At 40.2% G+C, this 24,040-nt stretch overlaps 2 protein-coding genes and 1 long non-coding RNA gene across 11 annotated transcripts in view; 1 reads left to right on the plus strand and 2 right to left on the minus strand.

Moving 5' to 3' along the window:
• LOC136440105 (uncharacterized) overlaps positions 1 to 24,040 on the minus strand; it is a 77,915-nt gene that overhangs the window by 24,276 nt on the left and 29,599 nt on the right. The window lies entirely within an intron of this gene.
• On the plus strand, positions 626 to 9,593 carry LOC136440104 (uncharacterized). Of its 9 annotated transcripts, none has more exons than XM_066435920.1 (5): positions 626 to 1,003; positions 7,958 to 8,047; positions 8,221 to 8,262; positions 8,650 to 8,722; positions 9,253 to 9,593. In XM_066435920.1, the coding sequence occupies exons 2-5, from the start codon at positions 7,972 to 7,974 to the stop codon at positions 9,302 to 9,304; spliced, it is 243 nt and encodes an 80-aa protein (XP_066292017.1). In that variant the 5' UTR covers positions 626 to 1,003; positions 7,958 to 7,971; the 3' UTR covers positions 9,305 to 9,593. The 9 variants fall into 9 exon arrangements, 7 of the variants coding, with proteins under 7 accessions (XP_066292017.1, XP_066292016.1, XP_066292018.1 ...); XM_066435919.1 differs by lacking the exon at positions 626 to 1,003 and adding an exon at positions 1,502 to 1,687; XM_066435921.1 differs by lacking the exons at positions 626 to 1,003; positions 7,958 to 8,047 and adding exons at positions 1,521 to 1,687; positions 1,926 to 2,011.
• LOC136440103 (uncharacterized) lies at positions 16,050 to 22,206 on the minus strand. The gene is made up of 3 exons (XM_066435915.1): positions 22,023 to 22,206; positions 20,313 to 20,525; positions 16,050 to 16,517 (listed from the first exon to the last, which is right to left on the minus strand). Exons 1-3 carry the CDS (start codon positions 22,170 to 22,172, stop codon positions 16,464 to 16,466), a joined length of 417 nt encoding a protein of 138 aa, XP_066292012.1. The 5' UTR covers positions 22,173 to 22,206; the 3' UTR covers positions 16,050 to 16,463.

Here is a 24,040-nt window from a genome sequence, read left to right on the forward strand (position 1 = left end):
CTGCAATAGTGTATTTGTAATAATCTTCTAAGGAGAATAACTGAAGAAAGTAACAACAGATTTTCATGTTATTTGGTATGCAGGTAGGTTGGACAGAGATGTACAAACTGAAGTGCAAATTATGCAAATTGGGACTGAATTTGCATTAGTAATGAGGGATATCTACACCTTCATTCTACATGTAGGCATGTGGTTGGAAGTCACATCTGTTAGTCTCAAATCAAGGACAAGAATTCCCCAGGTCCCAACAGCTGGTGATGAGGAAAATTAATACCTCCATGATAAAACACATCATATATAAAACCAAATTTCATGGAGATTTGGGTCTTCAGTCTCTTGTTCTGATTGGTCTGCTATTGTACCGGCATAATTTACTGTCCAGATTGTAAACCTCATCTCTGCGTTGCCAGGGACTATAAAATGTCAGCGACTATTAAATGTCACTGACCCGTTTTTACCAGTCTGGGTTTACCACAGGTTAATGCACACCAGTAACCTGCAGGTGGGCAACAGACTATCACAAATGAATGAAAAGAAATCACAAGGTCTCCCACTAGGATCTTTGTATTATTAGAGGGCCAAGCACAGCTAACAGACACGCCTTCTCGTGCATAATTATTTCGTAAAGGATTCTGATTGGTGTACTTGTGACTGCATAATTGCACAGCTAACAGACACTCCTTCTCTTGCATAATTATTTCATTAAGGGTTCTGATTGGTGTACTTGTGACAGCATAATTACACAGCTAACAGACACTCCTTCTCTTGCATAATTATTTCATTTCAAGGGTTCTGATTGGTGTACTTGTGACAGCATAATCGCACAGCTAACAGACACTCCTTCTCGTGCTTAATTAGTTCGTAAAGCATTCTGATTGGTGTACTTGTGACAGCATAATTGCCCTTCACACGACTTCCTTTAAGACACGTTGGCAATTCTGACCGCACACTTCTTCACAACTCAACTGTCTTCACAATCAAAGGCCTACTATTAGGCAATACGGTGAGTGGCTCTTCCATACGTATAGAAAGAAGCATTCTTTGGAAAGACAAGTATTTTTTACATGTAACAGTAGACTAGGTAGCTGATCTCTATATTGTATGATAGCATACTAGTACTTGAAAAAACACTATATCCCATCTTGACTCTTGATGCAGCATTAAAATGAGAAGGTGGAGGCTTAAGTTACAGGTACTAGTGATTATCATCAGTTGCATATATAACATCTGTACACTCTGAAAAAGATTGAGAGAGAAAAAAGTTACATAACTTCATTTTCCGTGGCCCACCACCCAGGTAAACAATACTCAGATACAATTCAAACTCTACTACTGGATGAATTACCAAAATTACTTCCGGGCGTTTTGAGTGACATCCATCACTCTTCTTCAGCATCACTAGACTGAACTAGCAGAACTTATAACAAGTGCTTAACATGTGCAATAACTAGAAAAACTGGTTTAACATGGCAAAGTCACAAACTCACAATAGCAGTTCCTATGGTGTAGTCTTACCATAGGAACTGCTATAATTGTCTTTTGTAAGTTTGTGACTCTGCCATGTTAAACCGGTTTTTCTAGTTATTGCACATAAGCACATGTTAGTTCTGCTAGTTCAGTCTAGTGACGCTGAAGAAGTGTTGGAAATCACTCGAAACCTCCGGAAGTAATTTCCGTAATTCATCCAGTGAGAGAGTTTGAATTGTGTCTTTGAGTAAAAAGTCACAGTGAAAGCCTCTTCTCAGAGAAGCTGTTGTAGGTAATGACTGCTCTGTGCCTACAACTCTAGTATTATTAGTTTTAGGTAGTCTATTGTTACAACAATCATGTCAGTCACATGTATGTTTTCCCTATATTTCTACAATGTACTTGCAATTAGCCCACGGACATGATCTTGCAATGATACTTTATTTTTTTCCAATCAGGAAGATCACCATGAAGAACGCTGTATCTGTTCTGTTGGCAATGGCACTCCTGGTGTCGACTCTGGCCCATCCCGTGGACAACCAAGGTAATTTGGCGGAAGGTTTTCTCTCCTCACATACATTTCGTACACGAGTACTAGTATATGCCCCTAATAATGCTCATATTGCTTTAATTTGTGTTTGATAGTAGAAAACCTTTCTAGCCTTTACCCCTGGTTCTAAAAGATTCATGGTAATTGTCTGTTATCTTTTCAGAGGAGAGAGGAGGTTCTGTAAAGCTGAGTCAGAAGCGGACCGGCTGTGAGTAGATTTCTTTCATAGCAGTGCCAAAATTGTCAGATGTTTAAGACTTAAGTTCTATCTACTTTGAGGTTTATGTTTCCACGAACCAAAACACAACTAATGCCACACCAATTTAATTTCTTGGTTAACGGATTTTCATTTTTAGTTTTAGCACAAAAAAAATCATGAAAACAGAAGGATGGGGTGAAAACTTGCACCTGACCGGCTGACCCTGTTCACACCATGATACTGTGTTCACAAAGTAGAAACATTCCTCTGAGATTCTGTTTTCATGCTGATTTTCCAATCTAGCATTTTTTGTAAATTTTTTTATGATTTCCGTTAACAAAGAAAATAAATTGGTGTGGCCTAAAGGAGTTATGAAAAATAAATCATCAGATGTAATTCTTAGATGAGGTGCCCTATGTTAATGATGCTAAATGTTTGTAATGTGCCTAGTATATTTACTGTTTAATTTTGAATTGCTGTATATGCGGTATGGTCTTTAGATTGTTTCACTCGGATCATAGAGTTTTTAAAACGTTACACTTTAGGGGATCTATATTAATACAGATGATATTTTGATGTCTAATAATTTATAAGTAATTGGGAGGAGGGGAGACAACGCTTGCTGTTCTTTGCTCAATATCAATCATTGCATTTTACATATTTTTTCAAGGCCCAGGCCATCGTGATGCCTGTGACCCAACGGGCCAGACTGCTCCTAAACGCTGCTGCCCTGGCTATGGCTGTGCCCCGTGAGTGCCTTTTTCTTCTTCGTTCATCATTGTAACAGCTCTGTTGCATTCTTACGAGTAAGACATTGCACAGATCGGTAGGCATTGGTTACAAATCTACATTACATACAGAATGGTGCTTACTGTTCTATCTAGAAATGTGGTAAATGTCAGTGTGCAAATGACAGCAAATTTCAGCTGAAGTCTGTGCTTTTTTAGTACATGTAGTTGATCTTAAACCTCATGTGCTATTCTTCTATCCATATCAGTTTCTGTCAAGCTGTGTCTTGCGCAGTGTTGTAAACCAATGTACTTCTTCCAGAAATGCATTCAGATGGGGCCCAGAATTTGCCTGTCGTGGGCCTAAAGACTGAGACAGCTGTGGGTGTTCCGCCATGAGGTTGAGGTGGACCAATATCCAATGGAACACGCCTCACCACTGTCCGATTATGAAGTAGCAGCAAATACATGCAGCTAGTTGATTTGGGTAGCATTAGAGAATAAAACATCTTGTTAAAGAAACTCATGTTAATCAATCAAACATCCATATATTTGCATTAGACTTTTCATTCAAGTAGTGGCTTAGTAGTAGTGGCTGCAATTTCAACACTGCTGGAGGGAGGGCAGCGTTAGAAATTGCGGCCAATTCTAGCCCTCGATTGAAACCTCTGGTTGGAGAATAGATTACAACAGAAAAGGGAAATAAAAGCATTGAAATGCAGTGGCTTGTGACATTGTTTGTATTTCAGCATACACTTGATGATTACATGCTCTCCATTCAGCAACTCTGTTGAGGAATGCTATATTCTCTAACGACATGTACATGCAACATGTGCATTTCAGCTGTAAGAACTTACCTGTCTAACATCCAGTCTATCCAATCTCAGACCAAACTCAAAATATTACGATTTATATTGAATAATAGTAGACATTAACTAAATCAATAACTAGAGTTCCACGACCTCATTCCTTCGCCAAATGATTTTAACCTTTATGACTGACGTATTAGGAGTGTTTCTCATCAATTATAAATCATACCAGTTGATCGTCTTCTCCACCCAAATAACAGAAGTTGTCCAAAGTATGAGCTTAACAAAGAAGGTTTTGCTCACATTTATCATCAATTATGCTAATGAGGTCTTTATTAGCATAATTTGATTCAACGATGTTGACATTCACATAACTTCCAAATGCCGCAAGTATGAAATTGTCGTCATTTACCAGTATTGTATAATAGTTGTCTCATTAATTATGCAAATTAGGTCTTCATTTGCATATTTTCCTATCTATCAACATTCCTCTCTTTCTCAGTTACAAATGTCACATATTCTAATAGTCATATCATGGATTACAGCGAGTTTTAAAAATTTCCTCATTAATAATGCAAATTAGAATATGATTTGCATAATTGCCATCTAATCTTACAAAGCATCAAGTAAGCTATATACATACCAAAAATCTTGAGTTACAGTGTTTTCTCATTAATCATGCAAATGAGGTCTTCGTGGACCAGGTGCCTCCTTCAGGACATTTAAAATGTTAGAATATCCGTGGAACACTCCATGAGGTAGCCAAACTCTAGTTCTGATTGTTCTGCCATTTTATGTCATACCTGGGCCTGATACGGGTGTTCCGGACTGTTTGATAACTATCCGTATCACAAAGGGTTCGGGAGTTGTATCACACGGGCCTCCATAGAATATTTAGAATGCATTTCGAGCGCGCCGGATTCGCCGCCGCCGAAAATTCGAATACCGGATTCGGAGGTTGGGATCAATGTTGTTACAGTTTTGTGTTTGAGGACACAAAACTCCCTCAACTTTTGGCGCATTGCGCATTGAAATGTGTGTTTTCTCGGTTGGGTATGGCATATAATAAAATACAACACGGTGTATTCCCTATCACCCGAGGTACCAGCCCGACCGCGGGTAGGATCGCCTGGAAGGCTCTTTCCCCCGATGCTTATTATGAAAGGTTGCATCCCTGGGGAAAGGCTCTGTCATCGCTGTTTACGTGTTGTATTCTATATGTACCAGCCTGAGGATAATTCACTGTCCCGACTGTAAGCCTCAGCTCTGCTTTGCCAGGGACTATGAAATGTCAAGGACTATTAAATGTCACTGACCCGTTTTGACCAGTCTGGGTTTACCTCGAGCTCAGGGTAATGCACACCAGTAACCTGCAGGTGGGCAACAGACTGTCACAAATGAATGAAAAGAAATCACAAGGTCTCGCCAAAAATAATTACTCAAGCAACTGGATAAGATTTTGAAACAGACGTTTCAGATCGCATCCGCTATCTTTCGTCAGTGACTAAAGAAGGATCTGGTAGAGCTAGGTTTTATACCAAAACTCTGAATAGATATGTTAATGAAGGGAAGACAATTTCAGATGGTTCAATAGGATAGTAAGTTAAGACAAGGTTGTATGCTAATCACAAGGTCTCCCACAAGGATCTTTGTATCATTAAAGGGCCATGCACAGCTAACAGACACTCCTTCTCGTGCATAATTATTTCGTAAAGGGTTCTGATTGGTGTACGTGTGACAGCATGATTGCCCATCACACGACTTCTTTTAAAAGTCCCTGCCACGTTGGCAACTCTGACCGCACACTTCTTCACAACTCAACTGTCTTCACAAGCAGAGGCCAGCTAGTAGGTAATACGGTGAGTGGCTCTTCCATACATATAGAAAGAAACATTCTTTAGAAGGACAAGTATTTTTTTTCCTGTAGAAGAAGACTAAGTATGATAGTACTTGAAAATAAACACTATATACCATCTTAACTCTTGATGCAGCATTAGAATGAGAAGGTGGAGGCTTAAGTTACAGGTACTTGTGATTATCATCGGTTGTATACATCTGCACACTCTGAAAAAGATTGAGAGAGAAAAAAGTTAAACGTAACTCCATTTTCCTTGGCCCACCATCTCAAGATTGCTACTCAAGTATACCAGAAGGCCGTTTTGACATCTTTTTTTGTTGTTGATATGTGCTTAACTTCGGATTTAGCCGGGCATGTACGTGGGGTTGGGTACGTCTGTTTAACAGTAGGTCCGGTTTCACCAGGTACATCATGACAACAGTTCAGCCAAAGAGGCACCCTTGCTTCTGACTCCTCAGAAGGTGAAAGGCCTGGCTGTTCTCCGTGCGTATGGGTGATGAGAGCCCCTTGGTAACAGTGGGGAGGCAACAATGTTCTTGTAAAACATATAAAGCCGTACATTGTGTCTTCTCTTGGTAAGCAGATGTCTACAAGGTTACCTGTCCCTGATTCTAGAGCTGTGCTTTGCCTGGGGCTGAAGTTACCTTTGTTATCTACGACACTTAACAAGTAACCCCATATGTATACGCACGTACGCACATCTATAATTATAATCAGGAGAGCCATCGCAAAAATCGCAAATACAGCGTTCTTCACATTGTCTCTTGACTAAAAACAAGGAGTTGTCTTGCAAGACAAAATAACAACTTGTTCTCACCATTTTTTTCATTGGTCACTAGTTTCACAATACAATCAATGTACACTATATCCCATCTTAACTCTTGATGCAGCATTAAAATGAGAAGGTGGAGGTACATGTACTTAAGTTACAAGTACTATCATCGGTTGTATACTCTGAAAAAGATTGAGAGAGAGAAAAAGTTACATAACTCCATTTTCCTTGGCTCACCATCTCAAGATTGCTACTCAAGTATACCAGAAGGACGTTTTGACATCTTTTTTGTTGTTGTTGATATGTGCTTAACTTCGGATTTAGCCGGGCATGTACGGGGGGTTGGGTACGTCTGCTTAACAGTAGGCCCGGTTTCACTAGGTACATCATGACAACAGTTCAGCCAAAGAGGCACCCTTGCTTCTGACTCCTCAGAAGGGGAAAGGCCAGGCTGTTCTCAATGCGGGTAGGTGGCAAGAGCCCATGGTAACAGTGGGGAGGCAACAATGTTCTTGTAAAACACATGAAGCCGTACATTGTGTCTTCTCTTGGTAAGCAGATGACTGCAAGGTTACCTGTCCCAGATTCTAGAGCTGCTCTTTGCCTGGGGCTGGAGTTACCCTTGTTATCTACAACACTTTCCAATTAACCTCATATGTATACGTACGTACACACATTTATAATTACTTACCAACATTGGGTGGGCCAGAGCAGACACCAGCCATTGCTAACAGACCAAATGCGGGCTGATCTTCACATTGTCTCTTGATAAAGACGTACGACAGAGTTGTCTTGGAAGACAAAATTGTAACTTGTTCACCATTTCTTTCATTGGTCACTCATTTTCCAATGCAATTAAAGTCGAATACCAGTCTTACTAGAATGAGTTGGTTGATACCATCTATTAAAGATAAAACCTAGGAACGAGGTGTCCCAAAATACTGGAAAGCACAAAACAGTTTAGTCTCTGCCCCAGTGCAATCGACCAGGTGTGCTAAGTTGCTCTGCTCTGCTCTACTCCCCCAACTGAATACAAAACGTCATTTGAACACTCTGACATGTGATTAAAGCTGCCTTTCTACTTTCTTGTAAAAAGCAATAGTAACAGTACGTTGATGAAGGTTAGACATCCAGGTAAACAATACAACAGCTTCTCTGAGATGAGACTTTCACTGTGACTTTTACTCATATACAATTCAAACACTACTACTGGATGACCTGGATGAATTACGAAAAGTGCACATAAGCACTTGTTAGTTCTGCTAGTTCATTCTAGTGACGCTGAAGAAGAGTGGTGGATATCACTCGAAACGTCCGGAAGTAATCCATCCAGTGAGAGCTCGAGAGTTTGAATTGTACATGTCATTGAGTAAAAGGTCACAGTGAAAGTCTCGTCTCAGAAAAGCTGTTGTAGGTAATGACTTCTTTGTGCCGAATACAACTTTGTTCTTATTAGTATTAGGTAGTCTTGTTACAACAATGTCAGTCACATGTATGTTTTCCCTATATTTCTACAATGTACTTGCAATTAGCCCACGGGCATGATCTTGCAATAATACTTTATTTTTTTCTAGTCAGGAAGATCACCATGAAGAACGCTGTGTCTGTTCTGTTGGCAATGGCACTCCTGGTGTCGACTCTGGCCCACCCAGTAGACAACCAAGGTAATTTGGCAAAAGGTTTTCTCTTGGACTCCTCACTTGTATATATTCTGTACACGAGTATGTCCCTAATGCCTTGCTCAGATTGCTTTGATTTGTGTTTGATAACAGGAAACTTTTCTAGCCTTTACCCCTGCATGGTTATAAAAGATTCATGGAAATTGTTATCTTTTCAGCGGAAAGCGGAGGTTCTGTAAAGCTCAGGCAGAAGAGGGACTGTGAGTAGATTTCTTTCATACAAGTGCCAAAATTGTCAGATGTTTTAGACTGTCAGATGTTTTAGGCTGACTTCTATCTACTTTAATGTTTAAGTTTCCATGTGCCAAAACACAACGAAAGGGGTAATGAAAAATAAATCATCAGATGTAATTCTTAGATGAGGTGCCCTATGTTGATGATGCTAAATGTTTGTAAAGTGCCTAGTATATTTGCTGTTTAATTTTGAATTGCTGTATATGCAGATCAGAGAGCTTAACGTTACACTTAAGGGAATCTATATTGATACAGATGCCCTTTTGATGTCTAATCATAAGTAATTGGGTCGAAGAGAGACAGCACTTGCTGTTCTTTGCTTATTAATCATTGCTTTTTACATATTTTTCAAGGCCCAGGCCATGGTCAGGAATGTGACCCGAAAGGCTCGACTCCACAGTGCTGCTCTGGCTATGGCTGTGCCCCGTGAGTGCCTTTTTCTTCTTCTGTAACATTGTAACGGCTCTATTGCATTCTAACGAATTGCCTTTAAATCTACATTATGTACAGAATGGATGGTGCTTACTGTTTTATCAAACATCTCAAAATTTACTTACCTCTTCTTTTTCATTTGTATCAATAGGATTAATGGTATAATTTCCATTTGTTCTTTCGTTAATTTTGCCTCATTTTGATAATGTATAACTACTGTCTAGTTTCGAGGGGGGGCACGAAAAGCCACATAGGCTTTTGGCCCCCCTGCATGTTTTTATTTGCCCTGTTTATCTATGGTTTTATAATTGTACACATGCATGCAAACAATAAACAAAACAATAAACAAACAAATGTGTTCAATCTCAGTGGACAAATGACAGAAAATTTCAGCTGAAGTAGGTCTGAGTTTCTGAGTTTTCTTAGTAATCAATCTTAAAGCTATACTTTTATTCGTGATACATATATCATTTTCTGTCATGCTCTATGCTGCACAGTGTTGTAAATCGAAGTATTTCTTCCAGAAATGAATTCAGCCGTAACCCGCCATTTACCTGTCGTGCGCCTAAAGACTAAGACGGCTGCGGGTGTTCCGCCATGAGGTTAGGTGGACCAACATCCAGTGGAACACGCCTCACCGCTGTCAAGATGTTTCACGAAGTAGCAATTACAGACATCTAGTTGATTTTGGTGGCATTGAATAATAGAAGATCTTGTTAAAGAAACTCAGGTTAATCAAACATCCACATACTAGTATATTTCATTCAAGTTTAGCATTTCAATTACTTTACCTGGGCATCATTTCGGATTATAACAGTGTGAAAAGGAAAATAAAAGCATTGAAATGCAGTGCCTTGAGAACATACATTGTTTGTACATACACTGGATAATTACATGCTCTCCATTCAGCAACTCTGTTGAGATGTTATATTCTCTAACGACATGTACATGTCACATGTGCATTTCAGCTGTAAGTACTTTAAAACTTACCTGTCTAACTTCCAGTCTGTCCAATCTCAGACCATGTAGGAGAGAAACATGATTAGACAAAAATTTCATTTCAATTCATTATTCTGAGAAAACATGGTACCAGAGACAAAAATTAACATGTCATAAATAGTATGCAAACATCCGAAAATAATGGATGGATCAGGAAGTCACATCACCAGTGATGAACCGAGACGAGGGGGGATACAAGCTCAGCCACGTTTGGGATTGCGTTCTCGCCGCAAAAGCGCCACCTACATCGGCTACTTAAAGCGGTGAGAAGCAGTACTCCAGTCAGAAGCTCTGAAGAAGGTGTCTGGCAGACACCTCGACGTCAGCAGGTGAGATCCCTGGATGTGAAAAAAGAAACTCCAAATATCCTATAGTATGCAAACAGTTTGAAAAACAGAAGTACTCTGAAGATTGCTGTAAATCCTGAGAAATGCCTTTTCACTGTGTCATACTCATAGTTGCCTCAATCATAGTGTAAGAATGTTATTAGGTCTCGTTTAGCCAAGAGCCCTGAGTGCGTGCCAGCACCCTCAGAGCTATTGTTGCCCAGACGGCACCATTTGCGAGGAGGCGAGACCAGTCACCGCCCAACAGAGGGGAAATACAGACAACCAGATTCCCCTCAACAGCTGGAATTATTTTCAGCAGTACTCAAAAGGTAGTCTCCAAGCAGACCTACGGGTTGGCAAAGACCGTATCCAACAGGCAGAAGGAGTGTTCATAGCCGACCCAAGATTGCACTATAAGCTCCTTCTTCCAGTTGGATACGGTCTTTGCAATCTATTGGGTCTGGTTGGAGACTACTCAAAAGGTCTTTTTTCAGCAGTACTCAAAATTTTTAATGGCACGTTTGAGCAATTGAATTAGTCATGTATGAACATGTATATCATTGAGTTGTATTTCTTGAAGGATCCTTCGTATGAGAAAATAATTTCTGTAAAATAATTTCTGTTGAGGGAAGAGACAAAGAAGATGCCCCCACACCTTCCATATCCACCTGGTGAGGATAAGAAGTAAAGAGAACAGAAAAAAAATTAGAGTACCAGTAATGAGCTACTGAGACAAAGGGGTGTTAAAGTTGTATTTTACTTACCCTGTCTTTAAAGAAGCCTATCTACATAACTTAACCTAAAGTAGTCCACCATACTATGCTTATAGTTTGTACCTGAGTTAACTGAACATAAGGCTACACCAAGTAATTTTTATGGATGACGTCCGCGCGCGCATTGATTTTGGTCTGTTCCCAGAAAAAAAACAAGAAATTCCGCTTCCTGTAACTATGATCAAAGAGTTACGACAGTGCTGCAAATCGAAAGAAACAGGACAGGACAACAACTGCTGTTCAACTTCAACTGATTTATTCAAATTATTGCTTTTTCATGATGAATAAAAGAATTGTTAGTTGTTACACTGTGTTCTCTCATTCAATTTGTGTCCTAACATGTGTCGTTGACTATTATATTTCAAATCTAGGCATCTTGTTTTTTTCGGCCCTTCTTGTTTGTTTTTTTGCGCTCTCGCATTAGATTTAGGGTCTCCAAAGGACGTCATCCATAAAAATTACTTGGTGTAGCCTAATACAAGACATACAAAATTTTGTACTTGAAGCATTACAGACTAAGTTAAGTCTAGGACTAGGACCTGAGTGCTGCGACAGAGTGGGTGAGTGATTGGTAAATTGCTGGAAAAAACATCCTAGATCCTGACCCAGACATGACTCCTGCAAAGGTTTCCCGATATTCTGCTGCGATATCTTTGAATGTTGAACTTCTTTGCAGGATGAAAGCAAAGGGAGTCAAACACATCTTTGAAAGTGGTGTTTTCAGGAGATTATCAATTCAGCAGCTGCTAGTTGAAATGAAAAAGTCATTGCAAAAGTTGTGAACATCACAGTGCATCTTGTAGTTCCCCTGTGAAAAGTTTTACAGCAGTGCTTACGTTGTAACTTGGAGATCAGAGGGTTGGGTGGTCTGAAAAAAAAAGAGAAAGAGGCAGCCAGTCAGAATGTCAGCAGTAATCATCCACTGATGGCATTATTTGTTGTTCTACTCGGTACCAATGACTTCAAATAAGAACAAAAATCACTCTTACATTGTAGCACAACATAAACAAACACAAAAGGAAGGTATGCATGGTTGCATCAAAATGTGATGCAGTGACATATTGGCAAAGGTTACTGTGAATCATGGCATTTCTTGTTTGACTGATGTATAATGGTGAAAGTACATTGGAATTGATACAGCCCTTGCAAATCTTTACACTACGGCAACACCCTACACCGCACCCCTTTGACTTTCTACGACTCTGGGGTCTCCCCAGGGGGCTACCTCCCTGAGACTAGTCCAATGCTACTGGAGCAGGCACGCATACTACCTGTACCTGTGTCCCCCCATGTTGGCCCTTCCGAGCTGCTGTGAGCTGTCCTTACTTTAACACTTGTGTACTAGGGAGGTAAACGTGTGTGCAGGGCTCTATTGTAGGGAAGAGTGTGTGTGGGTGTGTAGATGGAAAGAGGGGTCAAAGGCCAGACCAAAGTCAAATTCAATACGATTCACTGCTCTGTCAAACACAAAAGGGCATTAAAGAGGCAACTTCATAGTTAAAATATCATAGTTAACTTCATAGTTAGAATATCATAGTTAACTTCATAGTTAGAATATCATAGGTAACTTCATAGTTGAAATATCATAGTAAACTTCATAGTTAAAATATCATAGTTAACTTCATAGTTAGAATATCATAGGTAACTTCATAGTTAGAATATCATAGGTAACTTCATAGTTAAAATATCATAGGTAACTTCATAGTTAAAATATCATAGTTAACTTCATAGTTAGAATATCATAGTTAACTTCATAGTTAGAATATCATAGGTAACTTCATAGTTAGAATATCATAGTTAACTTCATACTTAAAATATCATAGGTAACTTCATAGTTAAAATATCATCTGTAACTTCAAAGTTCAAATATCATAGGTAACTTCATAGTTGAGATATCATAGTTAACTTCATACTATAATATCTTCCATTTTAAATTTGTTATGCATAATTTATGATAATGTATGCCGATGTCACTTGTTTCTACTTTCACCATTTAATACAGAGTTCAAGTACAATTATAGTTCTATAGCTGGATAAATTTGCTGTGATCTGGCCTTGGTAAAGAGGTGGGCTCAGTTAGAGTAGGTGTTGTCTGTGTGCGTGTGTGTGTGATGTGTAAACTTCTTTTTTTATTTTTCCCCGGCACTACCTTTTCACAAAGGAGCCCACGCGGTCACTGTCGCAAAGGTGCTGTCCGAGTGCCCAGCAGTAGGGTGTGGTATCTGATATCACCTAGCAACCAGACGGTGTGATATCACCTAGCAACCGAACTGGGAAGATATTGAGATGGGAAACTGTTTGATGGGCTGTATACGTACCAACACCACAGTGAAAGAATTTGAAATTAGTGTTTTAAAGACAAATTGAGAAAAAAGAATTTAATGCCTCTGACTGTTGTTTCAGAGGGTAATTCCAGGAATTCTTTCCTCCTTTTTGTGAAGTCTGTCTAGCTTCATTTTGATTTCACACTGGTAACCTGTTAACATTGCAAATTGTCCATTGTTGATCAAAATTATGACTTTCGCTTAACGTTAAATTTTGTCAAAACAATGAATATTTTTGGTAGACATTTCAGCAAGGACATCATTTTAGCAAGTTGACCATGCATTCCTGTACCACGTTTTACCTAACTAGCAACAACATGTAATCTTACCTACATTGTACATACTTGTACTTGTGCCCTTCACTCGATTTACTCTGTCGTTTACTAAACTAAAATACTAGCCGAAATTCCTAAAAGTTACTCATGGTCTTCTTTCTTTCTCTCTCTCTCTCTCTCTCTCTCTCTTCCTCTCTATCAATCATCCTAAGATGCAAACCTTACTTCTGAAGAAGGCAAAAACAGCAAACTGAAATCAATGAGGTTATATGAAGTTCTTCCGTGTAAGTGGGGGGGGGGGCATGTTCCTGAACAGAGTAGCTACCAGAGCGCGCGAAATATCAACGACCAGAATTAAAACGTGTACACGGAGCTTTACCTACCTTTCCTGCCCTTCCTAAACATTCGTCAAGTTGTCATGGTGTGTACTGAAAATCTCCAAGCTTGACTGACCCCGTTTTATGGCGGATAATTAGGGAAACGAGAGTCCTACGGCAGGAGCTCCCACATGCCACAACCAACCAACTTGAACCGATCACAACAACGCGCGCCGTTGCCAGGCGACCGTTTCTACGCGACCTAGTAATAGTATGACCTCAAGCACAGGTTCACATTCTTCAAAATGAGATCGTAAATCTAAAGACTGTAACGAGTTTAGTTCAGAAGGGCACATATTAGCATAATAAACATCAACAAATTTTGAATTGATACGTTCACAGTCAAACCTTTCCAGGCGCTTGCAACTGCAAATTTGCATGCGTGGACACAAGTTTTTACAGTAAACGTTTACTTTGAATGCTTAAACCCGTGATAACACTGTTAACAATATCAAAGATTTAGTACATCCCGTTCTGATAACTGTCTACTGCATGCTCGTATGTAAATCGTCGAGTGTCACGCGGCAGAAATTTACCGTTCAACAAACAACACAGTTGATCCCCCTCCTTTTCAGGAGTAACGTTAATTAAATCAACGGTAAACTTTGTCGTAAATGTAACCCACATTCGCTGCAAATCAACATCCAGAGCTCAATACAGGCATTGCCTACCTTTTACTGGGCCGAAGTCTAACTGCAACGAAGAAAGCAACCAATTTGATGTCCAAAACCACGCGTACGCATACACGTCCTCCCCCTCTCCTGCTTTTTGCCATAGTAAACATTCATGACGTCACAATTGTTGCTTGGATGGGAATGTCTAGCGACCAATGAGATGATCGGTAACATCCATTGTGTCAAATTCTATTGTGGTTTGACCAATCAGCGCTCATGTACCATAGGAACAGTTCGGCGATGACTACGACAGCGTTCCATTGATTTTGGGGGGAAATTAAAAACTTAATGTTTACGTGTGCTCAGTTACGTTTATAAAAATGCATGTGAAATACTAGTAATGCGTTTCAGCAAAACCTTGAAAGTCCATCAATTTACCAACTTTAAATGATATTCCAAGGAAAATAAAACCAAGGCAAAGACTATTCTCCAAGCAAAGGTTTCGAGGGGGGGTGGCTAGTAGTGGCCTCTACTTTTAACACTGCCCCCCCTCCACTACCAATATCATTGGACCGTCTGGATTTGGAGGTAGGGCAGTGTTAAAAGCTAGCACCCCAATCGAAACCTCTGCTTGGAGAATAGGCCAAGACCACAATTTGACATCTCAAGTCAGTTCTCTTCATGTGTCTGGTCAGCCATCCCCCCTCCCCCTATTTTGTATTTCTGCCTTTTCTTCCCTGTACCCCTATCTTCCCTTGGAATAGTATAGAGTTATCATTAATCTGGGCTATATGACAAAGATATGGACAGAATTTTTCACAACCAAAGTGACGAAACGGAGGTTGCTTTAAAGGCATCCAGAGCATTTTATGAGGCTTGAAACTTGAATAAGAAAACTCCAATTTCTAGTCATTACTACACATAGTAAGTTTCAATAACACAATACCTTCATTACATATCGACATTAAAGGAGCAAATATATGATGTCGCTGTGTGGTGAGAACTGATAGAAAATCCAAGTCCTAGTAGACTGATCCTGACTGTCCATCACAATTAGCGGTTCGACCAATGAGAGAGTGACTGCATGTCCGTCAAATTTTGCATTTTTATGTTTTAATTTTGCATTTCTACGTTTTGACGGAGGTGGGCGGGCTATGGTAGCGGTCTATTTACACTAGGCGCGTGAAACTAAAAGATCACCATGTAGCTTACTTTTTGTGCCGCTTTTGATATGAAATCCGCACCCACATGTGGTTAGCAGTGGCATTAAATGTCAATTTCATAAAGATTACAGCAACTAGAATATTTCCAGTTTTCAAGCATCATAAAATGCTCTGGGTGCCTTAAAAGTTAAATTTAAGGATCGAGACTCGAAACATACTGGGGACCTCTGCTACACTATGGGCCCTATGGTGTTAGCTACAGCTACCGATGACATTGGCACATAGCAAAGAATTTCAACCCTACCATATCAAAACCATCCTCCTACACAGGGCTATTCTACGACATAAAGGAATGCCTTGAATCAAGGAATTTGTTTATGCCATGGAATAACCCTGCATAGGAAACCCTACGAGAAGTAAATGTATGATAAATGATTAAAAAGGAACAACAGATCACAGTTTGACTGGGTTTTTTTAAACACTTTATTCATATCCATAAACTAAATGAGAGTTATCATCCAGTTCAAATTGACATACAGGAATTTGGGGTAACTATTGGTCACATTTGTTGTGTTTTGCGCCAATGGTTGGGATATCACAGCGTTAACATAGAGCAGACACTACAGCCATTCAGACAAGTTTGTTACTGCCATTGAACAGAGGTAGCACTTTACTCAATAGTGATTTTCACCTTTCCATAGTCAAGGCTACACATTTCTATTGTTTAAAACATTTCACTCAAGTGTGTTGTCTGGAATCAGTGTACAGTACGTTTCTCCTGTGGTTTGAGTAGACATTTGGGGGAACTTTAACAACAATATCCTCTAGTATGACATTAAGGAACACAGCAGGGTAGGATGGTGCTCTGTGGGTAGGCAGCATCAGACTCTCCCAGCAAATGTACCGCCCTCACGCTGTTCATCCCAAGCCTCCGTCTGAAGAAGGAGAGGATAGGAGTTACACATAAGATAGTGGTACAGTAATACATATAGATTACAACACAGGGTATTCCGTATCAACCGAGGTTCCAGCCCGACCGCGGGTCGGATCGCCCGAAGGCCATAGGCCGGCAGGCTATCCGACCCGTGGGAGGGCTGGGACCGAGGGTGATGCGGAATACACCGTGTTGTATTTTATTTTTTGTCATACCTTGGTCACACCCACCCGAGAAAACACACATTTCAATGCGGAATGCGCCAGAAGTTGAGGGAGTTCTGTGTCCTCAAACAAGAAACTGTAACAACATTGATTCTAACGTCCAAATCCGGTATTCGAATTTCCGACGGCGGCGCAACCGGCGTGCTCGAAATGCATTCAAAATATTCTATGGAAGCCTGTGTGATAACACTCCCGAAGCCTGTGTGATCTGGATAGTTATCGCACGGTCCGGAACACCCGTATCAGGCCCAGGCATGACATAAATATAGATTACAACACAGGGTATTCCATCACACGAGATACCAGCCCGACCGCAGATAGGATCACCCGACGGCCGGAGGGCGATCCGACCCGCGGGAGGGCTGGGACCGAGAGAGATGCAGAATACACCGTGCTGTATTGTATCTATGTCATACCCACTCGAAAAAACACATTTCAATGTGAAATGCGCCAGAAGTTGAGAGAATTTTGTGTCCTCAAACAAGAAATTGCAACAACATTGGTTTCAACCTCCGAATCTGGTATTCACATTTTAGACAGTGGTGCAACTGGCACGTACTTACTATAGTATGAACACTGTAAGGTGGGAGAGAAAACTACATGGGTAATACACTAGAGGAAAAGCGAGTGTAACTTGATTTGACACATGAGGAACAGGACTGGCCGCTACCTCGATCAATACCATTGCCTTATACATCCTGATTGGCAAGGAAGAATGCAACCATTAACTAGTTAACAACTTTTTCAATGCCTCCAACTCTAAGTAGTTCCCATTCCGAAGGTAGCTATTTCATCATGTATCATTCCCAAGGCCTAGGAATATTCAAGTTGTGTTTCCTATTATGGTCCTAAGAAAATTTGGGTCATTTTTTTTTTTATTTCAGCTGAAGTGGTCCAACCAGTACAGTTTAAAAATTATGTCAAACTGAAATGCATCAGGACACTTTGTATTTTCTGCATAATATTACAGATATATGTGTACATTTTACACACACAAGTATGTAAATTAACTGAAGTATTTACATTCTTATATCAACTGTTTGAAACCTTAATCTAGTTTTCATCGCTCAGATCGAAAATATTATGTCTCCTGCCAGCGGTCAACTCCCCTAAAAAAAGGCTAGGGTCACCAGTTTTTGCTAGGATCTGTTAGGTAACCGGTAACACAACCTTTTATTCCTAGGTCCAAAACGTCATGTTTCATTCCTTGCAAGACCACACAAAAAGGAATTTATGAATCACATAAGTATTTATCAGTAATAATATAGTGCTGCGTTCCTAAACGTAACATCAGGTACCGGTCAGAGGTTTGGGTACAGGTCCGGACCTGTACCTGAATAATTTGAAAAATTAACATGTGTTTTTCTGAACTTCTTCAATGACAAAAACATTAACTGTTTTCAACTTGTCAGTATCTTTATTCAAAAAACATAACTAGGTTTCCTACCACCAAACTCCCTTGGCCTAAAATGCCAAATGCTATCAAAACTTCCGGCCTGCCTGAATCAAAAAGAATGGGGAACGGGGTTTCTGCGCGTGCAGAAAATGTGTCAGAAAATGTGTAGTACAGACGAAGCCACTTAATTGCACATCGGATAAACGCACCTTCCATTTAATTGCACCGAATCCCAATATCCAAAACCGGTTCCCATTCACTGCATTGTTAGTGACTCCGCATATCTGCACCGCGCATGGTCACCAATGCCGGATAACTGCACCAATTTTTTTCAAAAATCCTCGACAAGTTAACCGAAAAGGTGCGCTAAAATCGGCAAACGCGGTACAAATGAGCCGATACCTGCCGGTGTAAAGGCGCAATACCGCCAATATGTTTAAAACTGTTTTGAGTAACAAAACTCAAAAGAAGGTGGTCTCCATTGACAGTTACGTTGATAGGAATCGTATGGGAGGTCCCGGGCGGGTCACCCGTAATCAGTAGCCAAGTTTTGTTTCAATTCCTAGTTTCATGGCGGTACATGATTAACGTAAATCGACAACTGCACTCTACGTAATGTAACACAGAAACTGTTATCCCATGAGTGGCATGACGATGTTTCAGAATGCCTCCCCTGTAACATTACGTGTGTTGTAATGCGGTAGATCGCATGGAAAAATTAAAGAATGCAAAATCTTTTAAAACAGGTTCGTAGTCATTTCTTTATTTTCAGCAAAGGGCCAATAAATAAAGTTAATAACTGAATAATTTCGTCTGTTTTCTTTGTGCTAGTGTTTCTGACTAACAATACACCAATACACCCCCTCGCCCATGGTGGTGCGGTCCAGCTGGGCATTTCGCATAATTGCACCAGCCGGATAATTGCACCAGAAACGCTGACAAATGGGTGGTGCAGTTAAGCGGATTCTACTGTATAATTTTCTTAGACAGGAAAATGTGATCCCATGATATAATTTTTCATCTGACACCTGTATTTATGGTTTGATTTTTTAGTCCCTTGGGAATAGGTCCCTTGGGAATATTTAAACTTTTGGGGGCTTGAAACCTAAACATTTGAAAATCACTTAAATCTTTAACAAATACATACCCAGGGATCTCCCTAAAGAATGGAACAGTGGAGCTCCTCCATCCTGTTCTAATCCCAGCTCCATCCTGTTGATTTTCAAAGATAGGGTGTTTCTTCCAATATTTCCCCAGTAATTTAGCTCAAAACTCGAGATTACATTTAGACAAGATGTAAAGCTGAAGTTGCAGGAAATGTCTTCCATTTGTGTCTGGAAAAGGCAAAATGCAACAGCTCTGCCCCCTCACAACATACATCTTACATGCTTAGCACCCTCCCCCCATCCTGCTCTATATTTCTGGGGAGATCCCTGCATACCGGTATAGTCAACTTACTTATATAAGGTTTTGTATTGTAAAATGTAACTTTTTGAAGCTTTTCTCCATTCTATTAGCCTAATTTCATCTTTTCTCAAGCAGATGCTTTCACGCGCAAATTTCAAATTTTTTTGTGCGTGAAAACTTAACATTTGAAAATCACTTAAAAATCACTTGTAGATTGAAAGAACAACATTTTGTACTGTAGAATGCAACAATTTAATTGTGATACTTAATTCCATTGTGGGTCATCTTATTTCAAGTTTTAAGCATTAAACCTCCAAAAAGGTTTTAAATCCCTTGGGAGTCACCTTAGATATTCCCAAGGGACCTAAAATTCAAACCCAAAATTCAGGAAACAGATGCAAAATCATATCATGGGGTAACATTTTTCTGACGAAGAATTTTGTAGTGCACATTTTCTGACACATTACTTGAACTTTATTTTTTCACGCGCAAATTTTTCACGCGCAAATTTCTCACGCGCACAAAACCCCAACCCACTGAATGACCGGTTGCATATTAGTTACTCTGTTCCAAGGTATCACTTTGGTCAAGTTTGGCATTGCATGAGGTCAGGAGATCAGTCAAGAAATAAGCACATACTTGGTGTAAATTTATATCGGCACAGTACCGGTACTTCATTATCCGCTATTTTGGACCTGTACGTAATCAGTTTTTACGGTACCGGTACGCAGCACTTCAGTAATATGATATTTTCAGTGTATTGACCTACCCAAGATTTGGGGCACATTGCCCGGTACACATGCCTGAAGTACTGGCAGGGCTCGAAGTCTTCGCCCCGTATGTTGGTGCAGCGGTGGAAGTCGATGTAGCCCTGCCAGCAGTACCTCGCCTGGTTTGTGTTGGGGAAACGGGCGTCAAACGGAGCGGTTTTTGCTTCCGCCACCTTGTATGTCCCTGGCTCTGGTTCTGCCATCGCTGAACTCTACAAAAACAACAACAACAAAAATCAAGACCATAGCATGTCCAGGTCAAAAAATCGAGTTCTGCTGCAGTACCACGGTCACATACCAGGGGGCCCAAAATCGACCTTGAATTTTGGCTTCACAACACCTGCCCACATACCAAATATCATCATAATCCATCAAGAGGTTCTTGAGTTATGCTGCTTACAGTAGTCCGGAAACACACACACACAGACACACCCAAAACTATACCTCCATTTTTCATGGAGATAACAAATACAGTAAACAACACATGGAGCTACATGTAGTTCTAAATCTGTAATGTAAAATCTCTTGTAATTTGTCAGTGAATAAATCGATAGTTGCAAATTTGATAATAACAATACAGATATACAAAATTTGAAAGCCAGCAATGTGTTATAAAATTCTTCATCAGTATTAGAAATTTCCCAATTTGACACTTTTTCTGTGTCCAAAATATTAACTGTGATTTGATAGCTTAAATGAATGATTAATGAACTGCACAATGTATGACTTTGATAGCCAAACCATAATGATAATCTATAGGAGTCTTCTATTGAACCATCCTAAATTGTCTTCACCTCATTAACGTATCAATTCAGAGTTTTGGTATAACTTCAACAAGTTTCTTCAACTTAAGATACCCCCAGATGACCCCGCGAGGGGCAAAGTAGGGTGGTAGGAGGTCCCAAGCTTAGGCGGGCAGGCTTCCAGCCTGGCACGGTACGACTCAACGGTGGGAGCCGTCACAACCGCGCCAGGCAAGGTGTTCCACTGGGGGATAGTGCGGGGTATAAAACTTGGTTCTCCAATTCTTCCCTTTACTTTAGTCACTGACGAAAGATAGGGAATGCTGTCTGAAACGTCTGTTTCAAAATTGTATCCAGTTGCTTGAGTAACTGTCATAATTTTGGAGCATGATCTAGACTAGAGAAAGTGGTTGTTGCAATTGCTTGTCCCGCAATGAAAAATAACGTCTATCCATTTCAATATATCATAGCGAACCAAAGTCAAGGATTGTAATCCACGCTAACAGAAAAGGTCTGTCATGACTAACTATAGGTTTAACCCCAAACCAAACAACATTGAATCTCGGACCTACAAAAACGATGACCTTGCATCTCAAAATAATTTACTTCAAGGGGGAGGGGGGCAGTATGGAAGTAAAAGGGAAGGGAATAGTTTAAACGGACCCGCTAACATGTTTACTGTAAGGTTTTATTCGTATGTACGTAAATCACGTACGCCCTCGTGAATGCAGCATAGCCATGGAAAACGTTCGACTGAAGGGAGTACGTGACAAAACACGGGGAGAAAATGGACGACTGTTCTCCTTCGTGAGGCCAACCGGTATCCTGGGGTGACCTTGCTGCGTCATAACCTGAAATTTCCCTCCATAACACCAAAATTCACCTCACAGTTTACGGCACTATAGCAAGGATGGACTTATATATACACCTTAGGGGTATACGATTGTCGCATAGTCTGTTACTTACCCGAAAGTTGACGGTTTTAACCAAAGAAATTTCTGCACTTCTCTTCTTCGAGATCAAAATGGCTGCCGTGTGATCACGTGACCAGAACGCTAGGTCGTCAGATGGCAAAAACTCCAAAACGACCTCTAGCGGAATATCCCTCGTCTGCATCTACTGTACAGGAATAAAAATAATACAGATTTGATAGCAAACTAGAGTTCCACGACCTCATACCTTCGCCAAATGATTTTAACCATTGTGACTGACGTATTAGGAGTGTTTCTCATCAATTATAAATCATACCAGTTGATTGTCTTAAAATATGACATGTCCAAAGTATGAGCTTAACAAAGTATGAGCTTAACAAAGAAGGTGATGCTAATATTGATCATCAATTATGCAAATGAGGCCCATATCAGCATAATTTGATTCAACGATGTTCACATTCACATAAATTCCCGATGCCACAAAAAAAGTCTTAAGTTAAATGCATGAAATTTCCGTCATGTACCAGTATGGAATTATAGTAGTTTCTCATTTAAGTATGCAAATTAGGCCCACATTTGCATATTTTCTATCTTCAACATTCCTCTCTTCCTCAGTTACAATTTGAATAGTCATATCATGGCACAAAGCAGATTTTTAAAGTTGCCTCATTAATTATGCAAATTAGAATCTGATTTGCATAATTATCGGCCAATCATTCTAAGCATCACACAAGCTATCGACATACCAAAAATCATGACCATCCATCAAGGCCATCTTGAGTTATAGTATTTTCTCATTAATTATGCAAATGAGGTCTTCATTTACATAGTTCATATCAATTAATATTTCTCTCTTCCTCACTTACATATGTCACATGTTTCAGAGTCCTATCATGGAATTTGGTGGATGTATAAACTTTCCTCATTAATTATGCAAATTAGATACTGATTTGCATAAAAAGTATCTAATCATGTTCATCATCACTCAAGCTATCTACTTACCAGAAATCATTGCCATCCATCAAGCCCTTCTGGAGTTATTCCCTTTCAAAGTCAGATGCAAAACCTGCTCCTGCAGTTCCAAAAATGCCGCTAGGGGGCCCAAACCCATACCACTTACTCTCTGTCCAAAGAGCTATCTACCACTCAAAAATCAGTTCCATAGCATGTCCAGAACACGCGATATCAAAACAGGAAGTTCCGCTGCAGTACCATAACAAGCCGCTAGGGGACCCAAAATCTAATCATTTCCTAGTCTCATCAAGACCTACCCACCTACCAAATATCAAGACAATCCATCCAAGCCTTCTCGAGTTATGCTGTACATTACATACATACACACAAACGCTACCCTCTGCATAACCTTCTCGGCGAAGGTAATTAGGGGAAATATTTTGCCATAGAAGATAGTCTCAATAATTGAATAAAGAGAATCTCAATAAAGAATCGATGACTACACAATTTTTAATCGTCACATGCATTGTTTTTACCCATATCGCGTTGCTTTGATTAATTTCATCAGTGTAGATGAACTCATCATGCAGTCTGTCACTCATTGGTTAGTAACCAATGAGTGACAGACTGCATGATGAGTTCATTCTCAATACGTGCATTCTTGTTACCAATGGCAACCCGGATTTCTCTTCTTGGACGAATCACAGAGCAGTATTTTTCCGCGTGCCGTGTGCAGAAGGCTTTCACGTGGCCGAGCGGGAAGTTTAGGCGTCACTTCTGCCGGCCCTAGCTATCAGCAGGGCAAGACTTTACGGTTTTTGCCGCCGTCCACGGTGCGCCGTCAGCCGACATGTTGGACACGGCAGTGAGCTGGGATTCAGCGTCCCCGGTTATCAAGCGTCTGACTGCAACGGGAGCTTCGTAGCAAACCCTAAAAGAAGGTTTCCAGGGCCTGTGATCCAAGACGTGACACCGAGGCCATCTTCGATGACATGCGGCGTTTACGTAAAGGTGAAATTTTATTCCTTTGTGTTGGCAAGTTACAGACTGTTTTGATTTCTGGATGTGAACAATGCTTTAACACTGGAGAAGTCTTGT

This window comes from Branchiostoma lanceolatum, chromosome 8 (genome assembly GCF_035083965.1).
Source record: "Branchiostoma lanceolatum isolate klBraLanc5 chromosome 8, klBraLanc5.hap2, whole genome shotgun sequence".
NCBI classification, from domain to species: domain Eukaryota; kingdom Metazoa; phylum Chordata; class Leptocardii; order Amphioxiformes; family Branchiostomatidae; genus Branchiostoma; species Branchiostoma lanceolatum.

What these genes read in the sequence shown, in the direction of transcription:
- LOC136440104 (XM_066435916.1), top strand. Translation starts at nt 5,496, where the DNA reads ATGATTGCCCATCACACGACTTCTTTTAAAAGTCCCTGCCACGTTGGC. An exon ending in GCTCAGGCAGAAGAGGGACT is followed by an intron (nt 8,263 to 8,649) that starts GTGAGTAGATTT and finishes ATATTTTTCAAG; the next exon opens with GCCCAGGCCATGGTCAGGAA. An exon ending in TCTGGCTATGGCTGTGCCCC is followed by an intron (nt 8,723 to 9,252) that starts GTGAGTGCCTTT and finishes TATTTCTTCCAG; the next exon opens with AAATGAATTCAGCCGTAACC.
- LOC136440103 (XM_066435915.1), bottom strand. Translation starts at nt 22,172, where the DNA reads ATGCAGACGAGGGATATTCCGCTAGAGGTCGTTTTGGAGTTTTTGCCA. An exon ending in TTAAAACCGTCAACTTTCGG is followed by an intron (nt 20,526 to 22,022) that starts GTAAGTAACAGA and finishes TTGTTTTTGTAG; the next exon opens with AGTTCAGCGATGGCAGAACC. An exon ending in CAATGTGCCCCAAATCTTGG is followed by an intron (nt 16,518 to 20,312) that starts GTAGGTCAATAC and finishes CTCCTTCTTCAG; the next exon opens with ACGGAGGCTTGGGATGAACA.